This window comes from Protopterus annectens, chromosome 16.part0, assembly GCF_019279795.1.
Source record: "Protopterus annectens isolate FY-2018-M chromosome 16.part0, PAN1.0, whole genome shotgun sequence".
NCBI lineage: Eukaryota > Metazoa > Chordata > Ceratodontiformes > Protopteridae > Protopterus > Protopterus annectens.
This window is the reverse complement of record NC_056750.1, coordinates 250658344-250673000: the sequence shown is the minus strand read 5'-3', so window position 1 is coordinate 250673000 and position 14657 is coordinate 250658344. Positions and strand designations below refer to the sequence as shown.

Here is a 14657-nt window from a genome sequence, read left to right as displayed (position 1 = left end):
TGTGGGAGGGAGTGAAGTAAGGTAGTCTTTTCTGGAATGAGAAGAATTGTTCTGCATTGGAACTGCTTGCTCTAAGCGCAAGGTTTCAGGGAGCAAAAGAGGCAGGAGATGGAGAGGTTTCAGTCAGAATCTCATCGTGAATCCAGAATCAGATTAGAAAAAAAGGCCCTGGCTGGTCAGTAATGTCTGATTCATCAGCAGAACCATCAGATCAGCAGAATTCAGGGCTCTGCCCTGCTGGGAGGTCTCTGCCTGGGGTCTCTTGTCTGGGGGCTGAGAAGGTCTGTCTTCTGCCTAAAGAAATCAAAGTGAGAAATGAGATCAGCTGTTGAAGACTGAAGAGGTTTGGTTGAAGGTGGCAGGGTGGAAGCTGGTAGAGTAGGCGGATTGGCTTTAGTTGTGGGCTGGGCCTTTAATGCAGCAGGCTGCTGAGGCCTAGAGACACCATCAGGGGGGGACGACATCCAGGGGAATGGTGTCTGATAAGTCAGTGGGTAAAATTCCAGGGAGGCTAAGTAGAGATAGATTCGCCCTACCTATATCAGCATAAGGAATTTTGTCACTTCGCAATCTGGTTGCGATAATACGCAAATACCGAATAAAGTATTTTTTGTTCAGTTTTAACAATTTATAGCACACAGCAATGCTCCAGTTAATCATCTCTGTGACTTGACAGCCCTTCCCGTTTGTGAATACCTCTGCTCTGACATTTTCCTGTAAGGAGTCATAACTCAGCACATTGGATATTTATATATTGTGTGTTACATCAGTAATCTGACCCTGCAATGTTCATTTATTTTCTTGAAACTATGATTGACAATATGCCAGTGTGCCACCCTTACTAATCTACAGCCCTCAGGCCCTGAAATTTCCACTCCCATGAAAGTGACCTCTGATGGACAGGATTGTAATCCAGATGATGAGGAAATTGAACATACATCATTTTAGGAATGTGGGATTTCAGGACTTTATGTGTAGGGAAATACGGTACTGCTGCTCCACTGGGTTATAAACACCAGGGTAGACAGAAAGCTCAATACAATTTATGCAAATAAATAAAAAATATAAGCTCACAACTATGAAAGACAAAATGAGCAAGACTGTGAATGAACCTTCATTTTCTAGTTTCCTGATATTACATGCACATATTTTTACAGGTGCCTAACATGACAAACTCTCTCTCTCTCACAGTTATTTCTTTTTACATAATTTGCTTAATAAAACACATCAGGCAGGCATTCGATAAACATTATATAACAAAATTATCAGTTATACTGCTGAAAAAATGCACATTAAATGCAAAATAAAATAATCTCCTCATAGAACTCAATTTTGCAAAACTGTTTTAGTACTGTGCTTTTAAGGTGGCAGCTCACAGAGATTTTAAATGAGGGGCAGTGAGGGTGGGTTACAGTAAAGTGAATGACAAATGCAGCTCTGCTCAACACAGTTTACTGCTGTGCAAATAACTATAACCCAGCACTGCCCCTTAAAACTGTTTATATAAGCCAATTGTACAAGCTGTGAGGACAATGATGAAATTATCTCTGTATTCCAGAACAGTACATGTTCCATACTCTAATTCAAGCACAAAGGCAAGGAAACTGCACATGCTGGAATACTGCTTGCCTTAAGCCACCTCCTAGATAAGCACAGGTTTAAAACATAGCAACATCAACGCAGAACCTCAACGTCTTAGTTTAGGAAGTTGTATGAAGGGTGAGCCAGATCAACTTACCATGCTGTTGTTTCTAGAGATCTCTTCTAAAGTCAGATGTTGCTGTGAAAATGAGAAAAAAAAAGAACAGACGGAAAGATGAGAATAGAAGCAGAAAAAGAAATTCACCCAAAGGAACAGTAAGAAAAAAACAGACAGGTAGACATAACATTGGATAAACAAAATTACAAACAAAATTGCAGACAAAAAAGGAAGAAAGGCAAGCAAACATGGACAGAAATTTGGTTCAGGAGGGAGAATACAGAAAAACACAGAAGGCATAAAAAAAATCAAAAGAAAATGAAAAAAGTGAATGGTAAGGAGAAATTTGAAATATGAAAAGGAAAAAATTATGAGAAACATGGATGTAAAAGAGAGAAGAAAGGAAACAGTTAAATACACAGAAGGTGAAGAGTAAGCGAGGAACAGAAAGGAAAAGAAAAAAAAATGTTTGAGACAATTGTGTTTCATTTATTTCAGCAACAAACAATAACATTCAGTATTCCACATTAATTGAGTCTATACAGTGAAAGTCAATGAGTGCCCAGTTCAAATATGAAATTAAAATGTCAAACTGATTTGCACCAAATTTAAAAACACTTTCAGAGCGTCCGTCATACACATGCTTGGGGAACACAAACACCTACAGAATCAGCAGCTTTAGAGCATCAGAAAACTGCTGGTCATTTCATTATGCTATTATGGTACAGGACTGAACAGTACATCAAAATGATTAGGGTGCCACAGATGCATGAGAGCTGGCAACCAAAATGCTTTTGTAATATGCTATTTGCACTTTATGAAAGCATTACTTACTGTAACTTACCAACCTCAGTTAATGAAGTATGCATGTAACGGAACACCTGAGCAGTATGCTAGTGTCACTTATAAAAACTGCACAGGAAACAAATGCATGCCTACAGCTGGCACTTTCAAAAAACATGATTGATGTTACACAGTTGCTTATAACAAAGTAAAAGTGATACGTCTTTACATGTACTGGAGGGGCACTCCCCCCCTAAGGTGATTAAAGGAGTGTGTTCTGATCTAATGCATGACAATTAATACAGGTCTGGCACACTACACAGCAAACAGATAAACTAATGGCACTTTTCATCTGATCACAGAAACTCAGAGCTTCTTCAACTGACACTGACAGACCAAACATACCTCCAATGAAAGTGTTCGATTTAGCTCCCCCAAGTTCTGGTGACCTTGAAAAAGATAGTTATATTACTCAGGCAGTGAAGCCACTGGTGCATAGGGGTACTAGACTGCCTCCCATGTAAAGAAAGCACTTTCTTGGAAGCATACCAATACATCACTGAATGGACTTCATCTAACTGTGTCTGAATCATTCATCCTCACCCATAGTACCATATTTTTTAAGCAGACTAAACGTTGATATACAACTTTCACAGTCTGCAAACAATTCTCAAAATCTTCAACAAGGTCATTCAAATGTGAAGCAACAGAAAAGTAATCAGCAAGAAATATTCAAGTCTGACAAGTAAGATGCAACTGTAAAGTAAGGGTGAATTCTCATTCTGTAATCAAGCCCTAAATATGACCTGGGCAACAATGACTTGGCTAGTAGCTCGAGCATCTGTTGGAGATAGTGTGAGGAGAATGGGCATGCCCATCCTGGGGAAGAAAGGATGAACCGGGGACAGCCAATGACGGAATGGGCAGCTCAGAAGTGGACAGCCCTCACAGTACATATACACATGTGCATTCACAAGGAGAGGGCACTGTGGTCAATGCAATGATACAGGTGGAATATCCCCTGACTAACATAGAGACTAGAGTCTATCACACGTGGCTTCCTTGCCAGGATGCCACTGACGGCGCAAACCACCATTCTGGCTTTCACTCTAGATTTTCTTGCCCCTATAGTCGAGACAGACAATATGGAAATGGGTCTGATCTGGCAGGCATGACAGCAAAAAGCATATACAATACAAACATTTTGAATAGAATATGAATAAAGATTGTCAAACATTTTACCCAATTTATACAGTTTTTTCTTGTAAGGATTTTTTAAACACCTTCAATGAATTATCACTTGTGCCATAGGCACATTTACATTTATATAAAAGTAATCAAATTGTATTAAGTTAAAATTAAACAATATAATTTGCATATGTTGCTGTATATCATATAACCAAAGCAACATTATATGCATTCAATTCCTGCCTTTTTTTTTTTTTAAAGAAACAACCTTATTAAACCATCACATATGCATAAGCAATCGTACATTTATATACATGAAAACAAACCACACAGACACAATCCTAGTTGCAAGCATTTTACATCACAAACCATACTGACACACTCCCAGTTGCAAACATTATACATCACATATAATCTGCCCAATTTTTTTCAGTCAAACATTACATAGCTCTAAGTTCTGCCTTCTTTAAACCTCATTCCTCCCCTGTATGTATTGTTCCCACAATTCTCATTTTTCCTATGTAGTTTGCTCCAACCCTTTTCTAAAGATCTCAATTCCAGATGTTTTATCTCGGTTACTATATTCATTACTTCTAATATAACTGGCTTAGATTTTGATTTCCATTTCCTAGTAATTGCCTTTTTTTGGCAGCCACCATAATTAGAGAGAGGAAGGCCTTACCATGTCTAGGCAATTCTCACTCTGTATCATAGCTCAGAAAAATCCTCTCCCTCGTCACACCAATCAGCCCACCCAAAATCTCTGTCAGTACATCCTGCAGGGAATCCTTAAAGTCCACCAACTCACTGCACTCCCAGAAAATATGTTCTCAATTACTTCTTTCTTCCCCATCACACATTCAACATTTGCTATCTACCTCAGAAAAAATTCTCTACAGAGTCTACCTGGGGTATAAAAATATGTATGTAAACAATTCCAAGCAAAAATTCTGAATAATCTAGATTTTGTTGCATATTTGAGAGACGTGTGTGTGTGTGTATATATATATATATATATATATATATATATATATATATATATATATATATATATATATATATATATATATAAATATATATATATAAATATATATATATATATAAATAAATATATATATATATCCTTCCATTCTTTGTGAATTGCTTATCCAATCTCTCTTCCCAAACCTTTCTAACCTCCTCCAATTGATTCTTATAGTTATCATGCAATTTTTTAATGGCAGCTTCTGTTACAGATTCTACTAAAAACTGTACCAATGTTGGTCTTTCATTTAGGAAATTTATTTTATCATTATTGGAACTTCTCTTGCAATTAATATAAGTACTCCTCTTTATCTTTGCCGCAGGTTTTCCATGAAAAACCATCCTGAAAGCCTTTCTTTTTCAAATTCACATGTTCCGTTCCTTCCAAGGGTGTCTCCTGTAACATAGCTATTTGCACTCCACAATTTTAAGATGGCTCACTACTCTTTCTTTTTGTATTTTGCATCTTGTAAGGATAGTTTTGACCATTGACCCATCATGCAACTTCTGTCCCAGTATGCAAGTGTCCAGCCGCATCTACTCACTACCATGCATCAAGCCACATCGATATGCCCATCCCCTCTCTCCCCTTATTCATAATCAAAACCTCAGCCTTCAAGTCATAACTAGAAAGGTTTAGATAGCTGATGGTAGATTCCCCTCACAGAGGACATTTTCTCAGCAGAAGGGTGAAGGAACAAGTAAACTGGTCCATTGTCACCATCAGAAGACAGACTCAAGGCAGTCTTAGCTAGCAAAAATCAACTACTATACAAACCTGCCTTCCTCTATTCTTTTAGCAGTACCTAGTAAAATCAAGGAAAATGGAAAAAAAATCATGGTTCTGCTGAAATTCAAAAATAACCTAATCCAGAATCCCCACTTAACCAGCTGAGTCGTCAGTTAAGATGTACATAATCTGGTCTAATTAAGCAGTATGCCAGCATGTTGTATTGATACTGAATGAAGGTCCAAGAATAATGCCAGGCCCCATAAATACAAAGACAGCCTACAAAAAGTACAGTTGTGTACCTACCATAAATGTAGATGTTTGAGTGTATTCACTGTTGCAGTCATTACTCTTGGGTTATCCTGCTGGCAGGCTACCCACAGTCGGCCAGAATTCAAAGTCTTGGTCTGGCCTCGGCTGCTGTCACCTCTTCCCTGACATCAGTGCACCAGGGGTATGAAAGATGCAGCCGACACCATTTTCTTCAGTTTTTCTTGCCCCAGATGTCAGGTGCCCCCAAAAGGGTAGGCTAAAAATTATGCCAATAAAAAAGCATGCACTAAAATAAACATTACCTTCAACTACAAGCAAATACACCTCGTAGGTTGTATAGAATACAGAGGTACAGATCCAGCAATGATAGGGGGATGGTGGGTGGGTAACCTGGACTGCAACAGTGAATACACTCCATCTACATTTATGGTAGGTACACAACTGTACTATGTTCATCGTGTTTCACTGTTGCAGTCATTACTCTTGGGTTGAATCCCAAAGCTAAGGTTGGGTGGCTGGGTCTAAATAGAATTAGGAGTGGCTATGAGGCCCTGCAGAACTGCAGTGGCAAAGCCTGCTCTGGATTTAGAGTAAAGAGGTAAGTGGTAGTGCTTTCTAAAAGTGTGCACTGAACTCACTGAACTCCAAGTTGCAGCCTCTATGTCCTTGGTTGGTACTCCTCTGAGGAAAGCTGCTGAAGTGGCTGCTGTTCTAGTTGAATATGGCCCAATGCCCTTAGGCACTGATTTGCCATGTTGGGAATAGCATAAATGAATGCAATAGCCTACCCATTTTGAAATAGTCTGTTTTGAGATAGCCTTTCCTTGAGATTCTGAAGCATATGCCACTAAAAGTTGCTCAGTCTTTCTGAAAGCTTTAGTTCTGTCCAAGTAGAAGCGTAGCTGTCTGTGTATGTCCAAAGAATGCAGAAGTCTCACACTTGTTCTGTGGTTTTGGATAAAAGGCAGGCAAGTGGATGGTTTGGTTAGGGGCCACACTGGACACTACCTTAGGCATAAATGTTGGGTTTGTCCTCAGAGAAACCCTGTCTGGATGGAAAATGATAAAAGGTTCCACAGCCATGAATGCCTGTAACTCCGAGACTCGTCTTGCAGAGGTTATTGCTAGTAGCAGAGCTGTTTTCCAGAATAATAATTTTATATCAGCTGTTGTGGCTGGCTCAAAAGGAGGCAGAGTAAGTTTTTCCAAGACATAACTGAGGTCCCATGCAGGTATTGGTGCTCTCCTTGGGGGTCATATGTTTTTGGCCCCTCTGAGGCACTGCCTTATTAATGGATGAGAAAAAATAGGTGCTTGTGTATTGTAATGGGCTGAAATGGCAGAGGCATGGATCTTTATTGATGAAAAGGATAGGCCTTTGTCCAGCATCTCAGTTAAGTATTGCAAAATCTGAGGAATATTTGGTACAAACATGTCAATTCCTTGTGCCTGGTTCCAAGCACAGAATCTCTTCCATTTTTCTGCATAAGATTTTCTGGTACTGGGCCGCCTGGCCTCCAAAGTAACATCCATCACAGCTTTCGAGAGAGAAGTGTTTTGAGTGGCTATATTATCCGCCATGCTGCCAGATTTAAGGTCCTGAGTTGGCTGTGCAGGATCTGATTGTTTTGTTGGGTCAGTAAGTGAGGAATTTGAGGCAATGTCCAGGCAGGACCTTGAGACAAGTTCTTTAGGATTGGGTACCAGTGCTGGCGTGGCCAGTCTGGGGCCAGCAGTATCATTTTTGGCTTCTCTTGTCTGACTTTTAGGAGTACCTTGGGTAGGAGAGGCAGTGGAGGAAAGGCATATACAGTTAGGTTTTTCCAGCTGAAGGATAAGGCATCCACTTTCCATGCTTGCTTGTGATATGTCCTTGTGCAGAATCTCTGTAGTTGGCAGTTGTGAGGGGAGGCAAATAGATCTATGTCTGGGTGTCCCCATTTCCTTGTTATCATGCTGAAGATTTGTGGATCCAGTTTCCACTTGTGGGGATCCATGAGGTTTCTGCTTAGTTCGTCTGCCAAGAGTATTTTATCTTTCCTGGCAGGAATTGTGCTTGCAGGTGAACCTGATGAGTCAATGCTGTGTCCCACAAAGTCATGGCTTGTCTGCAGAGGGGGTAGGAATGTGTGCCTCCCTGCTTGTTTATGTATCACATGACTGTAGTATTGTCCATCCTTATCAGTAGTTGTCCTGGATGAAATAGATCCTTGAAAGCTGTCAGGGCATTCTTAACAGCCAGCATCTCTTTTTGATTGATATGAAGATGCATTTGGCTTGCGGGCCATGCGCCCTGAATACATTTTCCTGCCATGTGGGCCCCCCAGGCATAATCTGATGCATCTGTTGTAATTGACTGCCTGGCTGCTGGTAGGTTGAATGGCTGTCCCTTGTTGTGGTGACAGGCCTGTGCCCACCATCGAAACTCCTGTTGCAGGCAAGGAATGAGGGTAATTAATGTTTCCAGGCTGTGGCAGTGTTGAGCCCAAACACTTTTTAGATACCATTGTAGTTTCCTCATATGCAGTCTGGCATATGGAATTAGCAGAATGCAGGATGCCATGAAGCCCAAAGCCTGCAGAATTTTTCTTGCAGATAACTGGGTCTTTGTTGCCAACATTTTGAAGTAAGAAGTTAGTTGCCTTTGTTTGTCTGGAGTGAGATAAGCCATCTGGGCAGTTGTATTTAAGCTTGCACCCAGGAATATTATCTCTTGAGAGGGTACTAGTTTTGATTTATTTTCATTTATTGTGTACCCTAGGCACATTAACAATCTTTTTACAAACACCAGATGCTTTAGTAGAATGTCCTTGTTCTCTGCTTGAATAAGGCAATCGTCCAAGTAGGGATATAGTTGAATTCCTCTTTGTCTACAAAATGCAATTATTGGTGCCAAGCATTTTGTGAAGACCCTGGGCGCAGTAGATAAGCCAAAGGGCAGTGCAGAGAATTGGTAGTGTGTTGAGCCAGCTATGAATTTGAGGTATCTTCTGCAAGATTGTCTGATTGGGACATGCAGGTATGCCTCTTTTAGGTCCAAAGTTACAAGCCAAGCCTTCTTGCCCAGCATGGGCAGAAGCTGCTGCAGAGTCAACATTTTGAATTTTGGAACGTCCAGAAATGTATTTAGAATAGATAGGTCCAGTATTGGTCTCCTGGCTTTGTCCTTTCTGGGTACCAAGAAAAGTCTTGAGTAAAATCCTTGTCCCTGCTCTTGCTGTGGTACTTGCTGAATGGCCCTCATGTCCATGAAGGATGAAACTTGCTTTTGTGCCTCTGCCCATTGATTGTGTGGTAGGTCTGGCATACCTTTTGCCCTTGGTAGGGTGTGAACGTGGAACCTGTAGCCCTGGGACACTATATTCAAGACCCATTTGTCCTGGGTGATCATGTGCCAATTTTGAGAAAAAAGTGCTAGTTTTCCCCCTAAGGGGGCTGCCAAAAGAGAAGTGCTTGGTGCTGGCAGAGGAAAGTCATTGGGACTGTTTCCTGTATGGCTGTGATTTGTCTTCTCTGCTTTTGGAGGTAGAAGTACCCCATTGTTTAGGCCTGTATGAGCCTTGGGGGGCTGGGATCTGCCTCTAGAGCATCTGTATTTGCCTCTTTGTGGCCTGTCTGACACTGGAAAGGCCCAATTCTTTGTAGGTCAGTTCCTGCTAAATCTGGGTGGCTGCACCTGTAAGAAATCCTTTACTGTTTGCATAGATTTCGCTTTGTCCTCAAATTTGTTTAACACCTCCTCTGCTTTAACACCAAATAAAGTATCATGCTGTAATGGAGCATCTAATAATTTTGCTTTAACATGATCAGGCAGATTCTGTTCCTTTAACCAAGCATGCCTCCTAATGACAGAACCTGTAACAGCGGCCCTGCAAGAGGCCTCCAGAGAATCAAAACCACATTGCAATGTATGCTTTCCCACTTGTTCAGTTGCATGCAATAAATCCTGCATTTCCTTATTTTCTGCACAATCAGAATTTGTCAACATTTTCTGTTTAAGCAGTGACATTCAGTATTGCTGATATTTAAGCATATGAAATTGTCAATTTAAGGCCCTCGCAGCCAAAGTAGCAGAAGTGTAAACCTTTTTTCCCCATCTGTCTAGTGCCCTTGAATCCTTATCAGAGGGGGCAGGGTTTTTTTGCAGTAGAAGCCTTGACCCCTTTGGGACCCTGAGAAATAGTTTCTGGGTCAGCAGCAGGGTTTTTATAAAGAAATGTATGTGAATCTGGAAACCTGTAGTATCTGTATGGCTTAACAGGAGCAGGGGGTAAAGAGTCAGGAGAAAGGCTGGACTCTGAAAATACATCCTCTACAATGTCTAACACAGGGGGAATAGCAAGAGGCCTGTGCTGAGGTAGTAAAAGAAAATCTCCAAGCCTTTTCTTTGACTCTGAGTAGTCTTGGCTCTCCCAGTGGAAGTGCTCCCTCATGGTATGCAGGGTTTCCCCAAAAGAATAATCCTCAGAAGGAGAGGCTGAAGGGATAGATTCTTCAGCACCAGAATCCTCATAGGGAGAGAGTATTCCTGTTCAGAAGAGGAGTCAGAGGAAATGGAAACCTGATCTAAAGATTCATATTCTGTCTCTTGCCTAGGCCTCTTATCAGCAGGGGGATGGGAACCCCCTGATTAAGGTAATTAGGTCTTCGGCCATTTTGAGTATCTGTTTTTTAGGCATGGAAGTCTGTCCTGGAGAATGCTGTACTTGTTTCTTTGCCTTTAGAGCTGTTTTAGTCTTTGCTTTTGAAGCTGAGGTAGGCTTTATATATAACTGTGTAGGTCTGAAAACACCCTCAGAAGCCACTGCCTGCTCAGCGGCTCCAGACCCATCTGAGGGAATAGTTTCAGTGTGTCCAATACCTTGAGTATCCAGAGGCCTAGTTGGCTCCACGTGGGAGTCAGCAGCGGCCTGTAGCTCTGAGGTAGCGGGCTTCAGAGGCTGCGAAAGCGCCTCACTGAGAACCGGTGACTGGCTTAGCGGAAGCCTAGTCGGTTTTGGACCTCGGATGCCTGTCCTTTTCTTTTGCCTTGCGCTTTTTAAGAACTCCAGTCATCGGCTGTTCCGATGGCATTATATAATTGAATCTTCAGCCAAAGTAATGAAAGGCAAAATTGCACCGACGCTTAATAGTGCATTGGTTAAATCTAGCACAAAACCGACAGCTAGCAATGTTGTGATCAGTTCCTAGGCAAGGAATACTGTAAGAATGAAAATCCTTATGAGGTATTTGCTTCCCACAAGAAATACAATTGTTAACTTTTTCTGACATCGGTCTGGAGCAAGAAAAGTTTCCCCAACGGGGTACTTAGCTTTAATGAAGACTTTGGATCTGAAATTCGTTTTTGAAAAACTCAGGAGTCGGCCGACCGGTACTTGCGAACTGCTTTTGCTTCGGGCACCGCACAGCAAGAAAGACAGAAGAAAATGGCATCGGCTGCATCTTTTATACCCCTGGCGCACTGACGTCAGGGAAGAGGCGACAGCAACTGATGCCAGACCAAGACTTTGGAATTCTGGCCGACTGCGGGTAGCCTGCCAGCAGGATAACCCAAGAGTAATGACTGCAGCAGTGAAACACTATGAACATCTAGCAGGATCCTTGCACTGCTTTGATCTCCTCAAGCACTTCAGAACTGTAATACTGTCAATGACTACTTGCAATACACTCGGAACAAAATATGGCACTCCGTGAGGGTAGGGGACCACATCATTGGACCGCTACAGATTTAAAGACAAGATCACTAGCAAGAGTCTGATTTCTTCATTATGAAGTACCCAGAAATGAGAGATGATTTCTGAGATGGCTGCACACTCAGCATCAGATTTATTAGAGCTCTCCCAGTGGGAAACCTGAGAAATTGTTAAAGCCAAGTAAATGTCATCAATCTGGGTAAAATTCAGTTACTGGTTAGTAATCACTCTGCTGGAATGTCAGCAAGAAGAAATTTGGAGAAATGAAGAAGATGATCAACAAAAAAAACTCTGGCATGAAGAACCTTGGAACTGTTCAGCAAAAAGCAGTTTAAGTTTGAGCTTTAGTACAAGAGATGGCATTCAGTAATTTAAAGGAAAAGATCAAATGCATTCAGAAGTGTTTAAAGTGAGACACTGGAAGAATACATGAAGTCACCTGACAAAATAAGAAATAAAAGAATATTTAAGTAGCTATTCAGATGATCTATTCAAACTGCAGAAACAAGCTGCAATGAAGACAAGACTGGAAGAAAATTACACTTCTTAGCGCATAGAGAAAATCTGAGATTTTATGCTACACCTGCCAAAATGAAAGGAGTACGTACTCCTAACCTAGCCATCAAAAAGCCATCCAGACCTATGTTAGTACAAGTGCAGTCTCACAAACCTGTGGAATAAGGGAAAAGTATTAAAAACTGGGGATACTGGAGTATTTATAGAAAATTATTATTCAGTGTGAATCAGGCAGAATAGGGAAAGTTTATTCTGGCAATCAGGGCATGCAGAGATGCATATGTGATATTCAAACTGCTATATCCATCTGTCTAGAATATCTTTTTTCCTGGAGGATCAAATATATTTTTGGATGCAGAACAAGTTAAGACAGAAAAAAATGGCCTACAAACAGTAAGTAAGCAATCTGAAGAGAATTTCGCCTCTCCGTCTTCTGAGAATAAGGAAGCACACAGGGTGACAGCACTGTGGTGCCGATGGATAAAGCCCTAACTACAGCCCAAGCAACATGGATTCAGTTAGGGGCACAGAACTGATGGTTCCCACCTGCCCTGAAATAAACCTACCTCCTGTACGGCTTTGCGAGAGGAATGTGGAGGTAATCATCCTTGAGATTTAGGTTGACCATGTAAGCCTCTGGGGACAAGCATGTGCATGAACTTTTGAAGAGTGACCATTTTGAATTTAGAGACAAACAAGAATGTGTTTAACCTTGCCAATACCAGAACTAGTCTCCAGGATACTTCTTTTCTTCGCACTAGAAACAGTTTGAGTAGTATTGTGTTCCACTTTCTCCTAAGAGGAAATGGTTTTATGGAGCCTTGTTTTAGAAGTAGCTTGATTCAGGCTTGAGCCAATCTGCATTGGCCTTTGGGGACAGATAGAATATATACCAATTTTCGGAGGGAGGCAAACTGCAGCTTGTATGCTTGCCCTTATGATCTGAAGGATCCACTGGTCCTAGGTAATGTCTAGCCATCTGTTCAGGAAAGGGGAAGTCTTTCTCCTAGCTTTGCAAGAGGGTGGGGGATAGTGAGGTACTCATCCGAGTCAAGACAGGTCCCTGTTGGACCTCTGGGGGTTTAAGGTCCTTAAGACAACAGAGAGGATGGCAAGCTGACCAGGTGTTCTCTCACCTGGTTCTCTTTCCTCTCTGTCTAGACTTGAAAGCAGGAAAGGACTAGAGCTTAGTAGGATAATTCCTACTGAAACTCAGTGGCTATACCTGCAGAAAGTCCTTAAATGTCAAAAGGGACTTAGCCTTGCTCTCCAGCTTTTTAAGTACTGCTTGAGCTTTGGGCCCAAATAAAGTCCTTGTCAAGAGGTGCATCCAGACTCTGACTTTACAAGCTCAGGAAGAAAGTGCTCTCTTACTGTGGAATGTCTCCTGATCAAAGATCCTGAAGCTGCTACCCTGCTAGATGCTGCTAAAGAATCAAAGCCATAATGCAAAGAACATTTTGTAACCTGAGAACAGGAGTCACAGAGTTCTAACAATATTTTGTGGAGATCTCCAACTTCAATCTAATCCAGTTTTTCCTTCATCTGGTCCAAAAGGGTTTCCTAGAATTTAAGTACATGAAACTGACAATTATCATGGCTAGGATAGCAAAAGTCGATACATTTTCACCAAATTTATCCTGGGTTCTTCCTTCTCTGTTATTAGGCAATGGGTTCCTAGAGGCAGTTCATTTGTCTACTTGGCACCTGAGAAAAATACTTCAGGATCTGCTATACAGTTCTTACACAGGTTTATGTGGGAATCCATACCCCACAAAAATGGTCTTGTTTCCTAGGAGGAGGTGGCTTGAAGTCACAGGTTGTGGAATGTTTTCCTGGACTCTTCCCTACAACTTAGGACTGGAGGAATGGCCAGAGGTTTGTGCTGAGGAAGCTTAAGAAATTATCTCGCTTTTCACACTTAGGGCAATCCAGAAACACCCAGCTGACAAACTTCCTCAACTAATGATATTTTGGTACCTCGAAAAATGAAATCTCAGGTTGCGAGGCAGAGGTAAGTGTTTCGTCTGACTCAGAGTCAATATATGAACTAGTGCAGATGTGATTAATGTATACCAGCTCATCTTTATCACAGTCATAAAAATATTTGCAAACTCCTGGGGAGGAAGGTCTCTTTTTTGCAAGAAGTTCCTGTGGCAGGGTTCCTACCATGGCTCAGCTGGCTAGCTCTCATGAAATCCTTAGATAGCCTGGAAAGGTCCTGTGGGTAAGGCCTGCAGTGACTGAGACCCAGAAGGCCTAGGCTGAGGTAATCTGTAAGCAGCCTTTTTATGTTTAGCCTTGGGCTTGGTGTCAGATGTACTTGGCCCAGTCTGTATCTTGCACCTGGTCAGCTAATCCTTCCTTTGTAGCTTGAGGGATTCCACACTCTCCATCAGTAGATCTGAGAAGAAAGTTAGAAGCCAGAGTCTGTGAAGCAATCACAGACCCGACCTTTGGTACATGTGGCTGTTGAGGGAACAGACGGAAAGGTCTCACTACAGACCTTGGTCACATACTCTATCACCTGAGAGGACTACAAAAAAAGTTCATCTTTCTATCATGAGCCTGGGGAGAATATCAGATGCTAATCAGCTGTCATCCAGTAACCTGAATGTTTTTGGACGCTTCTTCCTCCAAGGAAATACAAGCGGAGCTTGTTCAGTGGATGCCAAAATGCAGGAGGGCCCCCAACACTCCCTCTCCTTCTCTAAAAAACATTTCCAGTGATTCTTCCCTATGCTTAATTACA

At 41.6% G+C, this 14657-nt stretch overlaps 1 protein-coding gene across 1 annotated transcript in view; it reads right to left on the bottom strand.

Moving 5' to 3' along the window:
• The window catches only part of RABGGTA (Rab geranylgeranyltransferase subunit alpha), a 1248770-nt gene that overhangs the window by 975878 nt on the left and 258235 nt on the right, over positions 1-14657 (bottom strand). Inside the window, exon 2 of the mRNA XM_044058049.1 lies at positions 1739-1780. Coding sequence (XP_043913984.1) covers positions 1739-1780 — 42 coding nt within the window. The remainder of the gene's footprint in view (positions 1-1738; positions 1781-14657) is intronic.